This window comes from Bufo gargarizans, chromosome 4 (genome assembly GCF_014858855.1).
Source record: "Bufo gargarizans isolate SCDJY-AF-19 chromosome 4, ASM1485885v1, whole genome shotgun sequence".
In the NCBI taxonomy this organism is placed as follows: Eukaryota; Metazoa; Chordata; class Amphibia; order Anura; family Bufonidae; genus Bufo; species Bufo gargarizans.
This window is the reverse complement of record NC_058083.1, coordinates 466,453,624-466,475,036: the sequence shown is the minus strand read 5'-3', so window position 1 is coordinate 466,475,036 and position 21,413 is coordinate 466,453,624. Positions and strand designations below refer to the sequence as shown.

General features: G+C 41.7%; 1 protein-coding gene across 1 annotated transcript in view; it reads left to right on the top strand.

Annotated features, from left to right (window-relative positions):
- The window catches only part of TASP1 (taspase 1), a 170,409-nt gene that overhangs the window by 10,806 nt on the left and 138,190 nt on the right, over positions 1–21,413 (top strand). Inside the window, exons 2-4 of the mRNA XM_044289495.1 lie at positions 1,268–1,329; positions 7,072–7,245; positions 10,232–10,299. Of these exons, the coding sequence (XP_044145430.1) occupies positions 7,101–7,245; positions 10,232–10,299 (213 nt within the window). The 5' untranslated portion in view covers positions 1,268–1,329; positions 7,072–7,100. The remainder of the gene's footprint in view (positions 1–1,267; positions 1,330–7,071; positions 7,246–10,231; positions 10,300–21,413) is intronic.

Genomic DNA, 21,413 nt, shown 5'->3' with positions numbered 1-21,413 from the left:
TACTTATATGATCATATGAGTGAAGGACAGTATGGGCCAAACATGGATTCTTCATGGAAATCTTCTCGGCTGAATCATTCACTATCTTATCTCGCTTTCATCTTGGACACAGACGTGTGAATGATGCCTAAGGCCTCTTTCACATGAGCCATATGGATTATGTCAGGTTCAGGGAAAAACGTGCACGCAAGTTCAGTCAGTTTTGTCTGCGATTGTATGCAATGTGTGCGTTTTTTCCCGTACGGTTGTAATCGGCATCTACAGTAATCTATATCTCCTGGGAGCCTTCAGTAAAAAAAAAAAAAAAATGCATTGTATCTGGACACCTTCCATTTTTCACTCCAGCCCCATCCATTTCTATGGACCCAGAGCTGTGTGAAAAACGCACACTATAGAACATGTTGCGATTTTTTCCTGAATGCAGAGATGATGCGTGAAAACAACGTTCGTCTATCTGTTTACAACACGCATCTTATCCGGGTGGAAGGCTTGCTTGTGTGAAAGAGGCCTAAGTCTGTGGACGTACCCTGACCATAATTGATTGAGATAAAATATGTTTATACTCAAAAAAAATAAGTGGTTTGCGGCAGCTGAAATCTGTGTCCTGTTTCCTGCGTCAGGGACTTGGATGTCCATCAGGGATTGGCGCAGAAGAAGCAACGTCCTGCAAAACCAATAGATCAGATTGTTTCTTCAGGAAGAGCAGGGGTGCCCATGTAGCGCCACTTATCTATGTCATTGTCAGGTTCCATTATCAGAATGTAGTGGTTATAAAAATCTTAATATATTAGTATAAGGCCTCCTGCACACGAACATGTGCGCCCCGTGGCCGTATTGCAGACTGCATTTGCAGTGCGCTGTTCTGTGGGCATTCCGCATCACGGATGCGGACCCTTTCAATTCAATGGGTCCGCAAATCCGGAGATTCGGAACGGAAACCCACTGAAGCACTACGGAGTGCTTCCGTGGGATTTCATCCTGTACTTCCGTTCCGCAAAAAGATAGAACATGTCCTATCTTTTTGCGGAACGGTCGGATCGCGGACCCATTAAAGGGAATGGATCCGCTGCGGCTGCCCCGCGGTCGGTGTTTGTGCGTTGCGGCCCGCAATTTGCAGGAGGCCTAAGTTAAACTGAGGGTGGAATTGTTACTTTTTTTTTTTTTTTTGCATTCTAAGATCTAGTTTGTGATGTCGGGTGTATATACGTGCTTAGAAACTCTTCTTCATGAGTCAGTAGCCTTCATTTTCTATTTATTTTTTTTACAGTGAAAGTTGAAGAATGAACCTTTTTTTTGACCTGGAGGAATCATAGACAACTAGTGAAGCATGTGAGTATCGGGCATTTTTAGAGTTTGGATTTCTGGTTCAGCTTTTACATCCACTTGTGTCTAGTCCTTCTGCCAATACACCATAGAGCCGCAGGATGCTTGCTGCAGGGCTGTGGAGCAGGAAAGCCTTTCTGACTCCTCGTCTCTAAGTGCGGTGATCCCGTCCCTGCTGCTTCTGGTCTTCCAGTTACCAAAGCAGCCTAGCTCGTTCTGCAAAAGTATTTGTGTAGCTGCTATTCACTACAATGGGAGGAACGGAAAAAAACAGAGCTGCTTCAGTAAGCCTGGCCACCTAGGGCCAGTGCTTAGTCCCAAATTTCCATGGAAATGGCGAGGTCAAAAAACACCATTAAAGGAGTTTTCCAAGTGTATTTTTATCTTCTGGGTAGGTCATCAGTATCTGATAGGTGGGGGTCTGACTCCCAGCCTTCACCAGCTTTTCATAGGCCATGTGACATCACACTCATTGGTCACATGGCCTAGGCGCAGCTGCAATACAATATGCAGCGCTGTGCATGATGAGCTGAGAGAAGGCCATGGCACTACTGTGAGCACTGTTGCCCTCTAAAACAGCTGATTGGTGGGGGGTCCCGAGTGTCGGACCCCCACCGATCAGATACTGATGACCTATTCAGAGGATAAATATACACTTGGAAAACCCCTTTAAGGAAAGCCAGTACCCACCCCTAAAATGCAACATTCCAAAATGTGAAATGGGTTAATTTAATGGAGTGTACTGGAACCTCAATGTAGGGTTTCTCTGGCCTGCTGATTAACCCCTCAAAACCACAGCCAGTGTTGGCTTTCACGATGCAACTTTTTAATATGACTTATTTAGGGCTCATGCACACAACCGTTTTGCGGTCCGTTTTTAACGGATCCATTGTTGTGTATCTGATTTAAAAAAAAAAAAAATTCTGTTTTGTGGCCGCATCCGTTCCGTTATGCCACAAAACATATCCGTATGGTTTCCGTATGCTATCTGTTTTTACGGATTGCAAACGGAAACAAAGTTTATCATTACTGTAATGTACTGTAATCTTTGCAAACCGTTAACACGTTGGCAAAGTAGGCACAGATCCGCAAAATAGGGATGACATACGGATGTGTTCCATACTATGTAGTCTGTATTTTCTGCGGACCCATTGACTTGAATGGAGCCACGGACTGCACTGACATGGAAAGAAAATACGTCCGTGTGCATGAGCCTTTACTTTGTGAGGACTTGTTTTCTGTGTGATGAGATTCCATCTTTATTAATAGCTTTTTAGGGGTAAATACGACTGTGATTACTTTTTATTCCATTTTCTGCCTTAGAAGATGAAAAAAAAAAAGAAACTTTATTTCTGGCCATTTATTTTCCTTTTTACAGCCTTTACAACAAGGGTTAAATAATGTGACCATTTATAGTCCAGGGCCTTCTTCTCCTGAGGCTCTAGTGCTGCACGTCCCTTCTTTCCTACCAGTCACTGTCTGCAGTCTCTGGAGCTCTGCCATATGTGATGCATCCAGTCATTGACCGTGGTGGTCATGTCCCATACTGGAGTAGTCACGTGCAGGTATGTGCCATCTGTACTTCTCATTTCCATATTACTACACAAAATCGAAAAAAAAAGTAGTGAAACTTTAGTTCGGTAATATAATATCTATTAGGTTGAGGATTAAGTCAGTGCCACCATGTACGATGAAGAGAAAAGTCTATAAAGGAATTATAAACCTCTTAAGTAAGACTTGAAGGGAACAGATGAAGCAGTTTGTGCTTAGGCAGTAAAAAAGAGGTTTCCTTCTGTTTGAACTGGCTGTCCTATAATATATAGGGCAGTAACCTAGGTATCCAAAAAGACTGGCAAGCAGAATTGTACCAGAACCAAAATGCACATTGAGGTTCTTCTAGCGCCAGTGAGAAAACATCATCCAAACAGTGTATTGAGATCCCTAAGAATAAAAAAATGTCTGGAATGGAAAATCCTACTTTAAAACTGGGGATTAACATGGCGCAGTCATCGCCTCACCAACTACTTGTCTTGGAACAATCCAGTTAGGAACTGGAGAAAGTGACGTTAAGAAAGCTTCTGTGCAACCCAGCGCTTCTGCTAAGAAAGCCTAAAATAAGAGGAGCAATCCAAAACCCAAACATCATAACTGCATCTGTTCATGAAATAACCGGGTAGGACGCAGAATATTTCAGCAATAATTGCTTCCTTCTCATAGGTTTTGCAGTCGTATATATGAACATTGGTTACTTAAGAAAAATGGGGAAATAATGTACAGCTTTGGCCTTGAAAAAGGACTCCATCAATCAAAAAAGTGCATAGATATACTGGCAGTTCTTGATAAAGGGACACTATGATAAAACAGAAACAAACCTGATATACTCGTCTTCATTGATCCGAATTTTTCAATTTTTTTAATTTTTTCTTTGCGCGAGCTTCAGAGCTTGTAGAATACATCAAAGGTATTATCCCATTTTTAAAGGGATTCTATTATGAGATTTTACCCCTATAACCTAAACATATGCTCATGTCCGGAGTAGTAAGAAAAATCCTAAACTGACCTTATTAAACTTCACTGTGGCTCTATTTGCCCCCAAAAATGGTTTTTATAATCTGTCAATCACTCACTTAAGGTGACCAAGGGAAGGTTCGTTAATACAGGGTGCCCGGCCGCACCCCTCTCCGTTGTGTAAAACTTACATAAATTAAAAAAATTGTATACATATTGGGTATCGCCGTGTCCGTGACAACCTGCTCTATAAAATTACCACATGATCTAACCTGTCAGATGAATGTTGTAAATAACAAAAAAAAAACGGTGCCAAGAAAGCTATTTCTTGTTACCTTGCCGCACAAAAAGTGAAATATAGAGCCACCAAAAATCATATGTACCCTAAACTAGTACCAACAAAACTGCCACCCTATCCCGTAGTTTCTAAAATGGGGTCACTTTTCTGGAGTTTCTACTCTAGGGGTGCATCAGGGGGGCTTCAAATGGGACATGGTTTAAAAAAAAAACAGTCTAGCAAAACCTGCCTTCCAAAAACAGTATGGCATTCCTTTCCTTCTGCACCCTGCCGTGTGCCCGTACAGCATTTTACGACCACATATGGGGTGTTTCTGTAAACTACAGAATCGGGGCCATAAATAATGAGTTTTGTTTGGCTGTTAACCCTTGCTTTGTAACTGGAAAAAAAATATTAAAATGGAAAATCTGCCAAAAAAGTGAAATTTGGAAATTGTATCTCTATTTTCCATTAAATCTTGTGCAACACCTAAAGGGTTAACAACATTTGTAAAATCAGTTTTGAATACCTTGAGGGGTGTAGTTTCTTAGATTGGGTCACTTTTATGGAGTTTCTACTCTAGGGGTGCATCAGGGGGGCTTCAAATGGGACATGGTGTCAAAAAACCAGTCCAGCAAAATCTGCCTTCCAAAAACCAAACGGCGCACCTTTCACTCTACGCCCCGCTGTGTGGCCGTACAGTAGTTTACGGCCACATATTGGGTGTTTCTGTAAATGGCAGAGTCAGGGCAATAAAGATACAGTCTTGTTTGGCTGCTAACCCTTGCTTTGTTAGTGGAAAAAATGGGTTAAAATGGAAAATTAGGCAAAAAAATTAAATTCTCAAATTTTATCCCCATTTGCCAATAACTCTTGTGCAACACCTAAAGGGTTAACGAAGTTTGTAAAATCAGTTTTGAATACCTTGAGGGGTGTAGTTTATAGAATGCGGTCATTTTTGGGTGGTTTCTATTATGTAAGCCTTGCAAAGTGACTTCAGAGCTGTAGTGGTCCCTAAAAATTGGGTTTTTGTAAATTTCTGAAAACTTTCAAGATTTGCTTCTAAACTTCTAAGCCTTGTAACATCCCCAAAAAATAAAATATATAATTCCCAAAATAATTCAAACATGAAGTAGACATATGGGGAATGTAAAGTCATCACAATTTTTGGGGGTATTACTATGTATTACAGAAGTAGAGAATGTAGAGAATGCAAATGTTTCAAAATTTTTGGTAAATTAGGTATTTTTTTTATGCAAAAAAATAATAATTTTTTTGACTTCATTTTACCAGTGTCATGAAGTACAATATGTGACGAAAAAACTATCTCCTGGCCTGGATAAGTCAAAGGGCCAGATTTATCACGACTCTGACAGCTCACTCCACTTTAACATATGGCTAAAGTCAGTTTTAGCCAAGTCAGATTTATGATCGGCCCTTTAAGACTGTAATAAATGTGGTTTGACGGTAGCAGTTTATCCGTCAGTAAGCAGCTTTACAAAAGTTGCACGTTTTTATGAAAAAGTCGCACGTTTTTATGAAAAAGTCGCATGTTCTATTAAAAAGTCTCATAAGATAAGCATGGTCCTCACTGGAGTGAAATTGCGACTTTTTTGCGACTTTTTAAATAGTCTCAATAGTAAATCTGTCTAGAGATTCATTTACATAAGAAAACATGCCCACTTTCAGAAAACTGGCGAGCATAGTGCAGAGCAGAAAAAAGTCGCAATTTTTTGCGCAGTTTAAGCAATTGCGCAAAAATTTGCGACTTTTTCACTCCATTATTCTGACTTGAGCTAATGATAAATCTGGCCCAAAGTGTTTTAAAGTTATCAGCACTTAAAGTGACACTGGTCAGATTTGCAAAAAATGGCCTGGTCCTTAAGGTGAAATAAGGCTGTGTCCTTAAGGGGTTAAATAAGTCTTTATGACCTCTTAGTAGTTTAGAGATGAGGGTAATTAGATGGCCCAAAGTGAAAGTACCAGTCACATAGTTAGAAAAACAGTTAACCCTTTGTGACAGAAGGGCTTAATATTTTTAATAAAGAGCACTTGAAAAAAATATTGATTTTTAGCCAAAAATGAGTGAAATGCAATCATAAAAAAGATAATTGCCTCCGAAGGTGTACTAAGCCTTTAAGAGTTAAAGCGTACCACCAGTTATACTGGAAAACAATTATCAGGCACTAGAATAATGTAATGTCTCTAAATAGTACATTGCACCAGGCAGAGTCCATGCTGACGGCTGCTTATAACTGTAATGCTCGCTGTCATAGACTTCCGTATCCAGTGCTAGACCCTGCACTGTGTAGTCCTGGTGCATCCTACAGTGCTGCCTCACCGACTGGATATGGGAGCTTTGGAGACCTAGCGGGGTGATATGATGCCTAAGGCATACTTAGATATTATGCTCTCCCCGGAACTACAATGCTTTCTTTCTTGTGTAATTGGAGCACACTTTAAAGTGGTATTTCCATCTTATAATGTAAATGTATGGTATATCACTAGGTTGCGCCACTACTGAGAGATCATAGGGGTCCTGTCTGTCTTTTTGGACCTCCCACCGATCTTCAGCTTTTTCTTTCAAAAATTCAAATCCGATACCCACAATCAACTAGTATTGACATATAACCGTAGGGCATCAATGATTTTAACTTTCCTTGTTGTATTTTTTTGTTCTATGTTTTATATAACTGTTGGTATCAAGGACGGATGCAGAATAACTATCTGCAAAAGTGGAGCAGTGTATGGGCACTTGCTCTAAAATGGCTTTTCGTAGAGCGCCCCCTTACAGTACGCGTCTGTGACTGTGTGAGCTGCAAAATTCATTATCTTAGTTCTTTACAGAGATCAGGTGCTTTTAAGGTAGCCGTGCCCCCCCCCCCCCCATCCCCAGGAGAACAGGCTACACAACCCGACTGATAAATCTAATCTGATTTTTTGTTTTTGGGATCTCTCACCAGGACAGCGATGATCACCTTGTGGTACCATTATGGAGAAGGCTGTAAATACATCAGAACCATTGCCTTCTAAATCATCTCAGGTTTCCAGTAAAAAAGAGACGGACTCGACCAAAGAAGTAGACTCCAGTAAAGTACAGAAGGGAAAGCGAGCTGGGTTTGTGCTGGTACATGCAGGTGAGTAGTAGTATATGCTCAGCAGGTATTGTGCAGGTATTAAAGGGAACCCGTCCGCCTCTTTATGCTGCAAACACACTGATTTCAGTGGTCTGTATTCGGGAGATGCAGCTCCCAAACCTCCCCTGACCACCCACTGCTGATTGACAGCTTTCTCTCTATCGACAGTTCTACAAAACTTCTCCTTGAAGGAGTTGTCCTATAGAACTAGGTTCACCCATACTGGCTTCACCAGCAGTCAATTCAGACTCCTCTTTGCTTTTTAAGGGGTTGTCTCACTTCAGCAAATGCCATGTATCATGGCACTTACTACTGTTTTGTGATGGTCCATATTGCCTCCTTTGCTGGCTTGATTATTTTTCCATCACTTTATACACTGCTTGTATCCAGGGGTTATGACCACCCTATAATCCAGCAGTGGTGGTCGTGCTTGTACATTATAGGAAAAGGCAACAGCCTTTGGTGACTGGGACTGTGGGAGCTCAAATAGGCACACATGCACAGCATCTTCCGTCCAGGCCAGCTCTTATGTGCGGTGCAGTGGTGGTTGTAACCCCTGGATACTAGCAGTGCATAATGTGATGGAACAATGAATGAAGCAATATGGACAATCAGAATACATTAGCAAGACTACATTTCTCTATATGATAAATGCCATGTGCTGAAGTGAGAGGTTCTGACGACATCATGCTAGGGCAATTATTTGTATGTTAAACGTGATAGGGGAGTCCTCTTTTGGAATACACAGTAAAGTGGAAACAGATCTTTTTCTTGTGATATCATCAATGACATACTATATACAGTCAGGTCCATAAATATTGGGACATCGACACAATTCTAACATTTTTGGCTCTATACACCACCACAATGGATTTGAAATGAAACGAACAAGATGTGCTTTAACTGCAGACTGTCAGCTTTAATTTGAGGGTATTTACATTCAAAACAACTGTGGTGGATGATCGAAGAATTCATTCCCTGGTGAAGAAAACACCCTTCACAACAGTTGGCCAGATCAAGAACACTCTCCAGGAGGTAGGTGTATGTGTGTCAAAGTCAACAATCAAGAGAAGACTTCACCAGAGTGAATACAGAGGGTTCACCACAAGATGTAAACCATTGGTGAGCCTCAAAAACAGGAAGACCAGATTAGAGTTTGCCAAACGACATCTAAAAAAGCCTTCACAGTTCTGGAACAACATCCTATGGACAGATGAGACCAAGATCAACTTGTACCAAAGTGATGGGAAGAGAAGAGTATGGAGAAGGAAAGGAACTGCTCATGATCCTAAGCATACCACCTCATCAGTGAAGCATGGTGCTGGTAGTGTCATGGCGTGGGCATGTATGGCTGCCAATGGAACTGGTTCTCTTGTATTTATTGATGATGTGACTGCAAAAGCAGCAGGGTGAATTCTGAAGTGTTTTAGGCAATATTATCTGCTCAGATTCAGCCAAATGCTTCAGAACTCATTGGATGGCGCTTCACAGTGCAGATGGACAATGACCTAAAGCATACTGCAAAAGCAACCAAAGAGTTTAAGGGAAAGAAGTGGAATGTTATGCAATGGCCAAGTCAATCACCTGACCTGAATCCGACTGAGCATGCATTTCACTTGCTGAAGACAAAACTGAAGGGAAAATGCCCCAAGAACAAGCAGGAACTGAAGACAGTTGCAGTGGAGGCCTGGCAGAGCATCACCAGGGATAAATCCCAGCGTCTGGTGATGTCTATATGTTCCAGACTTCAGGCTGTAATTGACTGCAGAGGATTTGCAACCAAGTATTAAAAAGTGAAAGTTTGATTTATGATTATTATTCTGTCCCATTACTTTTGGTCTCTTAACAAGTTGGAGGCACATATGCAAACTGTTGTAATTCCTACACTGTTCACCTGATTTGGATGTAAATACCCTCAAATTAAAGCTGACAGTCTGCAGGTAAAGCACATCTTTTTCGTTTCATTTCAAATGCATTGTGGTGGTGTATAGAGCCAAAAATGTTAGAATTGTGTCCATGTCCCAATATTTATGGACCTGACTGTATGTGAATACAGTTTCTATCTTCCTCTGTATTGCAGTACTGGATTGCCTCATTCACAGCGCTTAGTCACCAACAATCTGGAGGGGGGATCTCAAAACCACAGCAAAACGCATCCATTCGAATAATACATCTGGCTGCATCCGTTCAGAACGGATCCGGTCGTTTTATATTGAAGTGGAAGAAACCGTCGTTTTCTCTCAAAACTGGAGGAAAATGCTTCAATTTTGTCCCCAGTTTTGTCAATGGGGACAGAACTGAACAGACCGGAACAGAGTGCATCAGAACACATTCCATTCCGGTTTGTTGCGTTCAGTGACCAGACAAAACAACGCGCACCTTTGTGTGCAGCATGGGAAATGTAGAGAAGTCATTGGTGCCGGATCAGTTTTTTTCTAATGCAAAAAACCCCCCAAAAAACGGATCTGGCACCCATTGAATTAAAATGGTTTTAGTGCCGGATCCGGTTTCTTCATTTTCAATATAATACAACCGGATCTGTTGAGAACGGATGCAGACGGTTGTATTGTTATAACGGAAGCCTTTTGCTGTGGTTTTGAGATCCCACGCCGGGTCTCAAAACCGGACAGCAAAAACGCAGATAGGAAAGTAACCTTGCTCTGCTGTCAGTGAAGTGCTCCTCTTTCTTTCTGCACAGCACTCACATATTTATTCTTTAGTCAGCAGCAGACATAAGTTGTGAGCCCTGTAATATGAATCAAGATGTAAGTCTGTGTTCACACTGGCATTCCTTATGTATATATTTTTGATTGCAAGTATAGCAAAGTTGTTGGGATTCATTCGGAAATTGATCCATCAGGGCTCCTGTAATAACAAATGCCATGGCACTAGTGTGAACTGAGACTTAAATAATAGCACAGCATTACAGTAACGTGCCATTCGTGATGACGTTTTATTTACTTTTTTTTTTTTTTGTAATGTATAGGAGCTGGATATCACTCTGAATCAAAAGCTAAGGAATATAAACATGTCTGTAAACGAGCATGTAAAAAGGTAGGATTGCGTTAGTTTTCTGCATAGTGACATCTTGATATTAAGAGGGACACTATCTGTTGTAGTTGGGCTCTGTGTGCATTGGTATATGTCGGGAAGGTTTGCTAACGTAATGCCAGACATGTAGTACATCGACTCCAATTGTAAAAAATAAAGTACACTGTAGTATGCTTTTATTGTGGTTGTCCACTTAGAGGAAAGCACAGTTTTCTACAATAAAAAAACCTTGTGCTAACGTATCATGATCGCCCCTGAGGAAGCCTTATCGGCGAAACCTAGGTCGAGCATTGTGTTTGATGGACCTGATAGACCTCATTTTATGATTATTTAAGGTGTGTTATTCACGATTTTATTGTGAGTATAATAAGAGTTTCGTTAACTCAACTTTGCGGCCTTTCACTGTGTACCCAAAACTTTGATTCCGCAGGAAGGTTGCTTTGAGGAAAGGTTACTATCCAGCGGGACTCATGTGTGTTGGTTGTATCAAAGAAGATTGCCGATTCTCTTGAGCTTGTGAATTGAGACGTATACCTGGCAGCGCGACCACCTTTTGTATAAATAACGTATATTGTGACAGAGGCCAAAAGGGCACTTTCTGATGTTTGCTGGGTGATTGTAGCTCTTTGGATGCATTTGATTTGGACTCTGGCAGCTCCGGAGACATATATGCCAAACACAGGACTTAGTATGCAGAGCCTAAGGCCCCTTTCACACTGGTGAGATTTCCGCGCGGGTGCGATGCGTGAGGTGATCGCATTGCACCCGCACTGAATCCGGACCCCTTTATTTCTATAGGGCTGTGCACATGAGCAGTGATTTTCACGCATCGCTTGTGCGTTGCGTGAAAATCGCGGCATGCTCCTCTTTGTGCGTTTTCCACGCAACGCAGGCCCCATAGAAGTGAATGGGGCTGCGTGAAAATCGCAAGCAAGTGCGGATGCGGTGCAATTTTCATGCACGGTTGCTAGGAGATGATCGGGATGACCCGATCATCATTATTATTTTCCCATATAAAATGGTTATAAGGGAAAATAATAGCATTCTTAATACAGAATGCATAGTACAATAGGCCTGGAGGGGTTAAAAAAAATATATATTTTTTAACTCTCCTTAATCCACTTGCTCGCGCAGCCCGGCTTCTCTTCTGTCTTCATCTTTGCTGTGCACAGGAAAAGGACCTGTGTTGACGTCACTGCGCTCATCACATGATCCGTCACATGATCAATCACCATGGTGATGGATCGTGTGATGGACCATGTGATGAGCGCAGTGACGTCATCAAAGGTCCTATTCCTCAAAGAAGTCGACATAAGAGAAGCCGGGCTGCGCGATCAAGTGGATTAAGGGGAGTTAAATTATTTAAAAATGTTTTTTTTTTTAACCCCTCCAGCCCTATTGTACTATGCATTCTGTATTAAGAATGCTATTATTTTCCCTTATAACCATGTTATAAGGGAAAATAATAAAATCTACACAACACCGATCCCAAACCCGAACTTCTGTGAAGTTCGGGTTTGAGTACGAAACATGCCGATTTTTCTCACGCGCGTGCAAAACGCATTACAATTGTTTTGCACATTTTCCCGCAACGCACCTGCATCTTATCCCGGCCAAAAACATGACGCCCGTGTGAAAGAGGCCTAAGAGACACCAATTTATTTGGTATAGTATGGATTAACCCCTTAAAGGGATTCTGTCATGACATTTTAGGCCTGTAACCTAAACCGTCCAAACAGGTCCGTCCAAATAGCATGAACCCGAAACTGTACTTATTAAATGTGCCTGTGGCTCCATTAGCACATAAAACAGGTTTTTATAACCTGTCATTCACCTACCTAAGGTGCCCAAGGGGATGTTGCTTCATACAGGGTGCCCGGCTGCAGCCATCTCCGTCTGGTGCCCAGCGCCGCCTTCCCACTAGAAATCACTGCCTATATGTTTAGGTCAGGGGTAGGCAACCTCCGGCTCCCAGCTGTTGTAAAACTACAATTCCCAGCAGGCTCCATTCATTTCTATGAGAGTTCTTAGAAGAGCAGAGCAAGTATGCATACTGGGAGTTGTAGTTTGGGGAGCTGGGAGCCGGAGGTTGCCTACCCCTGGTTTAGGTTATAGGCCTAAAATGTCATGACAGAATCCTTTTTAATGATTATTTTTTTTTTTTTTTTTTTTTTTTACTCCTAGCCATAACTTTTTAGATTTTTTTCGTTGACATAGCTATATGTAGGCTTGTTTTTTGAAGGACAAGTTGAAGCGCAAAAAAAAAATAAAAAAAAATTCCAAATGGAGTTAAAATAAAACACAATTCCGCTACAGTTTTATGAGGTTTATTTCTACAGCGTTTCCTATGCGGTAAAACTGACCTGTTAATGATTTTCTTTCTCTTGCATTCTTTGGGTCAGTACAGTTACGATATGTATAGTTTTTCTTGTGTTTTTAATACAAAAAAAAAAAATGAAAAACTTTGGAAAAAAAACTAAGGGGGAGATTTATCAAACTGGTGTAAAGTACAACTGGCTGCAAAGAATGAAAGGTGGACTCTGGTTGCTATAGCAGCTAAGCCAGTTCTACTTTACACCAGTTTGATAAATCTGCTCATTTTTTCTTATCCCCATGACATTTTTATTTCTACAGAGCTGTCTCAGGGCTCATTATTTGCAGGGCGATCTGTGCTTTTTGATCACCTTTTTATTCATTTTTTTGTGGGAGGTGACAAACAAAAGGCCATTCTGACTTCTTCCGTTTCACGGTTTGCCGTATGGGATAGATATTTTTAGATTTTAATAGTACAGGCATTTTTGCATGCAGAGATACTCATGATGTTTATTTTTTTAATTGTTTATGTACTTTTAATTTTGGGGGAAGGGGGGTGATTTTTTTTTTTTTAATATATATATATCTTTTAACACTAGGAAACTATAGCAAGCAATAATCAGATTGCTTTTCTCATTCTCAAACACTGTCAAGTTTGAGAATTACACTATATTCCTATGGAGCCCTGCCACAGGAGTGTGTGTGCATAGGAACTAATGTCTCCATAGGAACTAATGTGCAGCAACCTCATGTCTCACAGGAGGACAGGGGCTGCTGCACGCATACTCCAGCTCCCCTGATCTCCACTGGGGGAAGGCGTAACACACCCGGAAGTGTGTGCTTCTGGGGATTTGTGCCTACGGCATCTGAAGGGTTGAAATTCCGCGATTGTCATTACTGCCGGTCGTGGACATGAGCCCCCAGGTGCATTCTGTTTAAAACAGCAGGCACCTTGAGGCCATGGCGCCCACTGCAACCACAAGAGGGCGCCATATTTTAAGTCCCAACCACCAATGAATATATGTAAGGCGGTTGGGAATGGTTATAAATTTTTATTTATTTTTTTAAACACTTCATCCACTGCGTTTTTTGTTTTGTAATTTTGTTTTTAGGTAACTTGGGAGGCAAACAATATAACCACATTGGGATTCTCATGTGTATTTCCTGGGTCTTCATATGATTAGTAGCATGGTGTAAAGGGGAACGGGCTTAGTTGCCCATAGCAACCAATCAGATTCCACCTTTCATTTTCCAAAAGTGCTCTCAAAAATGAATGGTGGAATCTGATTGGTTGCTATGGGCAACTAAGCCAGTTATACTTTACACCAGTTTTGATGAATTTCCCCCATTGTTTGTAAGGGTACTTTCACACTAGCATTTTTATTTTCCGGCACTGAGTTCAGTCATAGGGGCTCAATACCGGAAAAGAACTGATCAGTTTTAGCCCCATGCATTCTGAATGGAGAGAAATCCGTTCAGGATGTCACTGAACTGCGTTTTGTACGGTATTATCTTTGTCTAAAATTCTGAATCAGTTGCCGGCATTAATTTGCATTGAAATTTATTAGTACTGGATCCGGCATTAAAAATACTGCAATGCTGAATCCAAAATATAATAAGTGTGTCACTTGTTCAAAAAAATTACCTGAGGGATATAAAAAGAAACCTATGCAAGTCTTGCATTGGTGACCTTCTAAAAGAAGAGCAACCGTCTATCCTGATGGAAGTAAAATCCATGATTCAGGATGAAATTAGATCCTCACTGGCCTCCCTTACTCCCCTTTAAACCACACCTCGTGCTAAAAAGATCAGGAGAATGTGTTTGGGCCTGTACTAGATAAGATCCTACAGTCAACAATCCAGGCCATACAGGAGAAAAGGAAAAACTGGGCATTGGAGTTATCAGAAGTGGGGCAAAGGTAGAGGTTTCCTCCTCAACCCCCAAAACAAACAAAATGAAAAACAATGACGCGAGAGTAGGGGTGAGGTTGAAAATGTTTTTTGACCCATGGGATTCTGTCACATCAAACCCTTGGGCAATAGATATTGTCAAAGATGGATACAAAATAGAGTTTGCTTCAACCCCCGAAGAAAATTTCAAATAACTTCCCACAGTCCCACCACTCTGTCAAGGATATGGCAAGGAATACAGGATTTAAATAAATCGGGAGTAGTGAAAGAGGTTCCAGAGTCAGAAAAAGGACAAGGCTTTTACTCAAGGCTTTTCCTTGTACAAAAACGAGATGGCTCATTTCGAACCATCATAAACCTAAGAGATCTAAACAAGTCTATAACATACAGGAAGTTCAAAATGGAATTAATCGCGTTCGCGTCCATTGTTCCCCTAATAAAAAAGCATGGGATCTCAAAGATGCCTACTACCATATACTTATCCATCAGAGCTCACAAAAACATCTTCGGTTTGCACTAGAGAGCCCGGGGCATATATTGCACCATTTTCAGTTCTGCGCCCTTCCATTCGGGATTTCCTCGGCACCAATGGTCTTCACGAAACTGGTAGTGAAATGTTGTCTTCCCTCAGACAGGAAGGTCTAGTAATCTTCCCTTACCTAGACGACTTTCCCCTAGTAGGAAATTCGGGGGCAAAGGCAGACACACAAACGCATTATTTTCAGCAAAAAATGTCGGATTTGGATTGGCTGATAAATACAAAAAAGTCTTACCTAGTCCCGTCACCCAACAGAAGATTTTTAGGAGTAATGTTAGACTCTGTCTCACAAACATCATTGCTGCCTCAGGAAAATAATAAGAAACATCAAGGAAAAAATAGAAAAATTCTAAGCCCAGGACCGCTGCTCGATCAGGAACGCCATGGGCATTCTAGGCCTCATGACCTCTTGCATAACAGCAGTTGCATGGTGCCAAGCTCACACCAGATCTATGCAAACCTGGATATTAGGCAGTTGGAACAAAGAACAGTCATCCTTAGACAAGGAAATAATAATTCCACACCTAATAAAATCAGATTTAAATTGGTGGAAGCCAGAAATAAATCTATCCAGGGGAGTAATCTGGCTGAAAGAACCAGAAATACGGATAGTGACAGATGCAAGCGCGATAGGATGGGGAGCAAAAGTAGCCTCCTCAAATTGGCAAGGAAAGTGGCCAAAAGAAAAAAAGAATGAATCATCAAACTAAAAAGAATTAAGAGTGGTCTGGGAAACTCTAAAACTAAATCAGAGCCTAGTAAACAAAAAGCATCTAAAGATATTCTCGGACAACACGACAGCGGTCGCTAATCTAAAACATCAAGGGGGCACAAGGTCCCAAAAGTTGAAATCCCTAGCAAGAGAAATATTCTCCTGGGCAGAAGAAAATGTGCTATCTAATACAGCTATTCATCTGAAAGAATCAGAAAATTCGGAGGCAGATTTTCTAAGCAGAAAGACTCTGGACCCAGTAGAATGGTCCTTGAATCCGGAGATATTTCAAAGGATATCAACCAGATGGGCCAACCACAAATAGACCTATTTGCTTTAAAAAGAAACACAAAGGTCAAGCGCTTCTGTTCCCTAGATACCAGGGAAAAGCCATGGGCGGTAGATGCCTTCTCAATAAAATGGACTTGGAACCTGGCATATGCGTTCCCTCCTTGGGTGTTAATTCCCTGGGTTTTGCAGAAGATTTTTACAGACCCAGTGAAAGTAATATTGATGACCCCCTATTGGCACAAGAGAAGCTGGTTCTCCATCTTAAAGAAGTTAGCTTTGGAAGATCCCTGGCTGATACCTTTCCAGGAGGACATTATTTCACAGGGGCCAATTCTACATCAAAATCCAGGTCTCTTCAAACTATCAGCCTGGATCCTGAAAGCGAGATCTTAAGATGTAAAGGCCTCTCAGATAAAGTTATCAATACATTAAAAGCAAGCAGAAAGAAGGTTACTGACGCCATTTATTTATTAAGATCTGGAAAAAGATATATCCTCTCCCTGCATACAAAATGTCTTAGAATTTCTTCAAAGGGGCCTAGACTTAGGCCAAGCACTTTGAAAGTACAGATATCAGCCCTAGGGGCGTTCTACGATACCTATCTAGCCAATCATAGATGGGTTAGAAGGTTTATAAGAGCCGTGTCCAGACTTAGACTGTCATTAAAACTTAAGATTCCTCAATGGGACATAAACTTAGTCCTTAATGGTTTTACATAATCACCATTTGCTCCAATGGCAGACACCTCCATAAAACACCTTTCTTTTAAGACTGCCTTCTTAATAGCAATAACTTCTGCTAGGCGCCTAGGAGAGATTCAGGCTCTTTCATGTAGATAACCTTATCTTTCCATCTTCCCTAACAGGATTGTATTAAAAATAGACCCGGGCTTCCTCCCTAAGGTTGTTTCAAATTTCCATAAAAACCAGGAAATTATTTCACCATCCTTAGTGACCCGAAATAATTTTTTTTATCCCCTAGATGTAAGGGAAACCATTATTCAGTACCACAGAAGTTTTCAAGGAAAGACTCTTTTAATACAGTTTGGGGGGAAATATAAAGGGACCCCCTTCAGGAGGTACAACAGGACATGTCTAACAACCATGCGGGATCAACCACACCATAGACAAACCACACATGGAACAAACAACTAGACAAACATAAACCCATAAGTGCAGCACCACACATAACAACAATGGGGAAGGGTAGACATAGGCAAGGACCTCGCTGTACAACAAGGTGGCCCTCAAAGACTGGGCAGATGGAATAGCCACAGAATGGAGCATATCTTCCAGCCCACAGCAAGGCTAGAGCACATTTTAAACTCCAAGCAAATGCTAAATAGCTAGAAGAGACCACAACCTGATCTAACCAAGTCAGGATATTAACCCCACGCACACCACACAGCAGGGAGACACAACTAAAAGGGAAAGTGCACGTGCAAACCACAAACTACACGTTGCCACAAGCAACGAGTCTGCACGGCAACCACATCACGGTCAAACACCAATATGACTGTGACATAATGTGATCTATAAACTGTACAACTCAGTTGAAAAACAAAATGAAATCTTTTAGGTAGATGGAAGAAAAAATATAAAAATAAAATAAGCCCTCTTCAGATCACCCCACAGATTTTCAATAGGATTCAGGCCTGGGCTCTGGCTGGGCCATTCCAAAACTTTAATCTTCTTCTGGTGAAGATTTGTTGATTTGGATTTATGCTTTGTGTCATTGTCATGCTGAAAGATGAAGTTCCTCTTCATTTTCAGCTTTCTAGCAGAAGCCTGAAGGTTTTGTGCCAATATTGACTGGTATTTGGAACGGTTCATAATTCCCTCTAGCTTAACTAAGGCCCCAGTTCCAGCTGAAGAAAAACGGCCCCAAAGTGTGCAGTGTTGTTTTTACGCCAAACATATCTTTTGGAATTATGTTTCAAAGATTTATTTAAGAGAAAAAGGAATCATTAATGGAAGTCATTATATAGAAAACGTACAGATTTCATACAGTACAAGCAAAGTCATAAAATCATGACAACAATAACAATAGGAGATCAGACAATGATAATATAAATGGCAGTGCAATAGGGCAATAAAGCAGTAAAGAAGCTAAGTGACTCTTAACTTCGAACATCTGTATGTGATTGTGTAAGGCACTTATGGAGCTATAACGTCATACTATATCGAAAGTCCACCGAATGGGAGGAGGACAACCAGGGTTCCATCTTTTGGAATTATGGCCAAAAAGTTCAACCTTGGTTTCATCAGACCATAACTCCTTTTCCCACATGCTTTTGGGAGACTTCAGATGTGTGTTTGCAAAATGTAGCCTGGCTTGGATGTTTTTCTTCGTAAGAAAAGACATATGAAGAATACAGGAGATTGTTGTCACATGTACCACACATCCAGTACTTGCCAGATATTCCTGCAGCTCCTTTAAAATTGCTGTAGGCCTCTTGGTAGCATCCCAGACCAGTTTTCCTCTCGTCTTTTCATCAATTTTGGAGGGACGTCTAGTTCTTGGTAATGTCACTGCCATATTTTCTCCACTTGATGATGACTGTCTTCACTGTGTTCCATGGTATATCTAATGCCTTGCAAATTCTTTTGTACCCTTCTCCTGACTGATACCTTTTAACAATGAGATCCCTCTGATGCTTTGGAAGCTCTCTGTAGATCATGGCTTTTGCTGTAGAATGCGACTAAGAAAATTTCAGGAAAGACCAACTAGAGCAGCTGAACTTTATTTGGGGTTAATCAGAGGCACTTAAAATGATGGCAGGTGTATGCAGACTCCTATTTAACATGATTTTGAATGTGATTGCTTAATTCTGAACACAGCTACATCCCCAGTTATAAGAGGGTGTGCACACTTATGCAACCACATAATTTTTTTTTTTTTTTTGTTCTCCTCCCTCCACCTAAAAGATTTCAGTTTGTTTTTCAATTGAGTGGTAGACTTTATAGGTCACATTAAAGGTGGAAAAAGTTCTGAAATGATTTATCTTTGTCTCATTTTTTTTTAACAGCACGGAAACCTGACATTTTAACAGGGGTCTGTAGACTTTTTATATCCACTGTATATATTTAGTAAATACGCTTGATAACACCCACTTTGGTAATTGGTAAACACTGAAGGGTGAGAGTGGGTGGGGGCTTTTAAACTCTCTCTCTGTGTATTCCTGCTGCTACAGAGGTCAAGGGGTTAATCTCATCCGTAGCAGTCAAGGTGGATTCAAGGAAACAGAATTACCGGTCTAATTACGGTCTTTCTTCCTCTTAGGGCTCATTCAGATGACCGTAGTGTTTTGTGGATCCACAAAACACGGATGCTGGCCCGCATGCGTTCCGCAATTTGCGGACTGCTCATGGCCGACACTATCATAGAAAATGCCTGTTCTTGTCCACAATTGCAGAAAAGAATAGGACATGTTCTATTTATATATATATATATTTTTTTTTTTCGGGGCCGCGGAATGATACTACAGATGTGGACAGCACACGGTGTGCGGTCCGCATCTTTTGTGGCCAAATTGAAATGAATGAATGGGTCCGCACGGCCATGTGAATGGGCCTTTGCGGGTAAAAAATTATTCCTTGCCGACTCCAGCCGGCAATGATACCAGAGTAACTGCCCGGATTATTACACTCCAGAAATACATCTAAGCCCCTCTTGAACTCTTTTAGTGAACTCGCCACCCCCATCCTCAGGCAGAGAGCACAATAGTCTCACTCACTGCTCTTAATGTAAAGAATCAGTTTATACATTTTTTCTAAAACAAAAAAAAAAATATTTTCTCTAGACCAGGGATCAGCAACTCGGCAACCTCTGGCACTCCAGCTCTTCTGAAACTACAATTCCCAGAAAGCTCTGTTGACTTCTGTGGGAGTTAGGCCTCTTTCACACTTGCGTTGTCCGGATCCGGCGTGTACTCCACTTGCCGCAATTACACGCCGGATCCGGAAAAACGCAAGTGTACTGAAAGCATTTGAAGACGGATCCGTCTTCAAAATGCTTTCAGTGTTACTATGGCACCCAGGACGCTATTAAAGTCCTGGTTGCCATAGTAGTAGTGGGGAGCGGTATACTTACCATCCGTGCGTCTCCCGGGGCGCTCCAGAATGACGTCAGAGCGCCCCATGCGCATGGATCATGTGATCCATGCGATCACGTCATCCATGCGCCTGGGGCGCCCTGACGTCACTCTGGAGCGCCCCGGGAGCCGCACGGATGGTAAGTATGCTGCTCCCCGCTCCCCACTACAGTTTACCATGGCTGCCAGGACTTTAGCGTCCCGGCAGCCATGGTAACCATTGAGAAAAAGCTAAACGTCGCATCCGGCAATGCGCCGAAACGACGTTTAGCTTAAGGCCGGATCCGGATCAATGCCTTTCAATAGGCATTCATTCCGGATCCGGCCTTGCGGCAAGTGTTCCGGATTTTTGGCCGGAGCAAAAAGCGCAGCATGCTGCGCTATTTGCTGCGGCCAAAAAACTTTCCGTTCCGGAACGGAAGACATCCTGATGCATCCTGAAGGACGGACTGTCCATTCAGAATGCATTAGTATAATCCTGATCCGTATTCTTCCGGCATAGAGCCCCGACGACGGAACTCTATGCCGGAAGACTATAACGCAGGTGTGAAAGAGCCCTTAGAAGAGCAGCCCAGGAAGTGTGCATGGTGGGGGGTTGAGGTTTCATAAGAGCTGAGTGCCGAAGGTTGCTGACCCATGCTTTAGAAGTCCCCTCATCACGTCTCAGTCCTGGGTATAGATAGATGATGGGAGAGATCTCTGTACTGACCCCTGATATATTTATATGTAGTTATTAGATCTCCCCTTAGTCATCTTTTTTCTAACTTAATAAGCCTAATTTTGATAATCTTTCTGGGTCCTGTAGTCCACCTATTCCGTCACTGTGCACACATACACACGTGTCAGTTTAGTCTTCACCACAGGCAGTGTTTATTTCAGCAAACAAAAGTAAACATGTCCACACTTTAGCTTTAAGCTTTCTTCAGCCCACACATAATGCATAACATAAAGTCCCACATTTTGTGTTCAGTCCAAATCGGGTAACAAAACAATATGATCTCGCCACTCTCTGGGGTCTTTCAGAGACCAATTCCTCCCTCTTAGCTTGTTCAGCTTTCAGTTAGCCTGTGCACACTTGATCTCCCCAGCTGAGATTCCCATAGCCTTTTTAACCACACTGTAGGAAAACCCTGGATGGAGTACTGGAGTGACCTGTCCCACCCAATCTCTCTGGTCACTCCTAAAACCAGGACCCAAATCCACTTTAATGTCAACCTCCCAGCAACCTAATGTTACTGGTATACTTATTTCCGGGCATT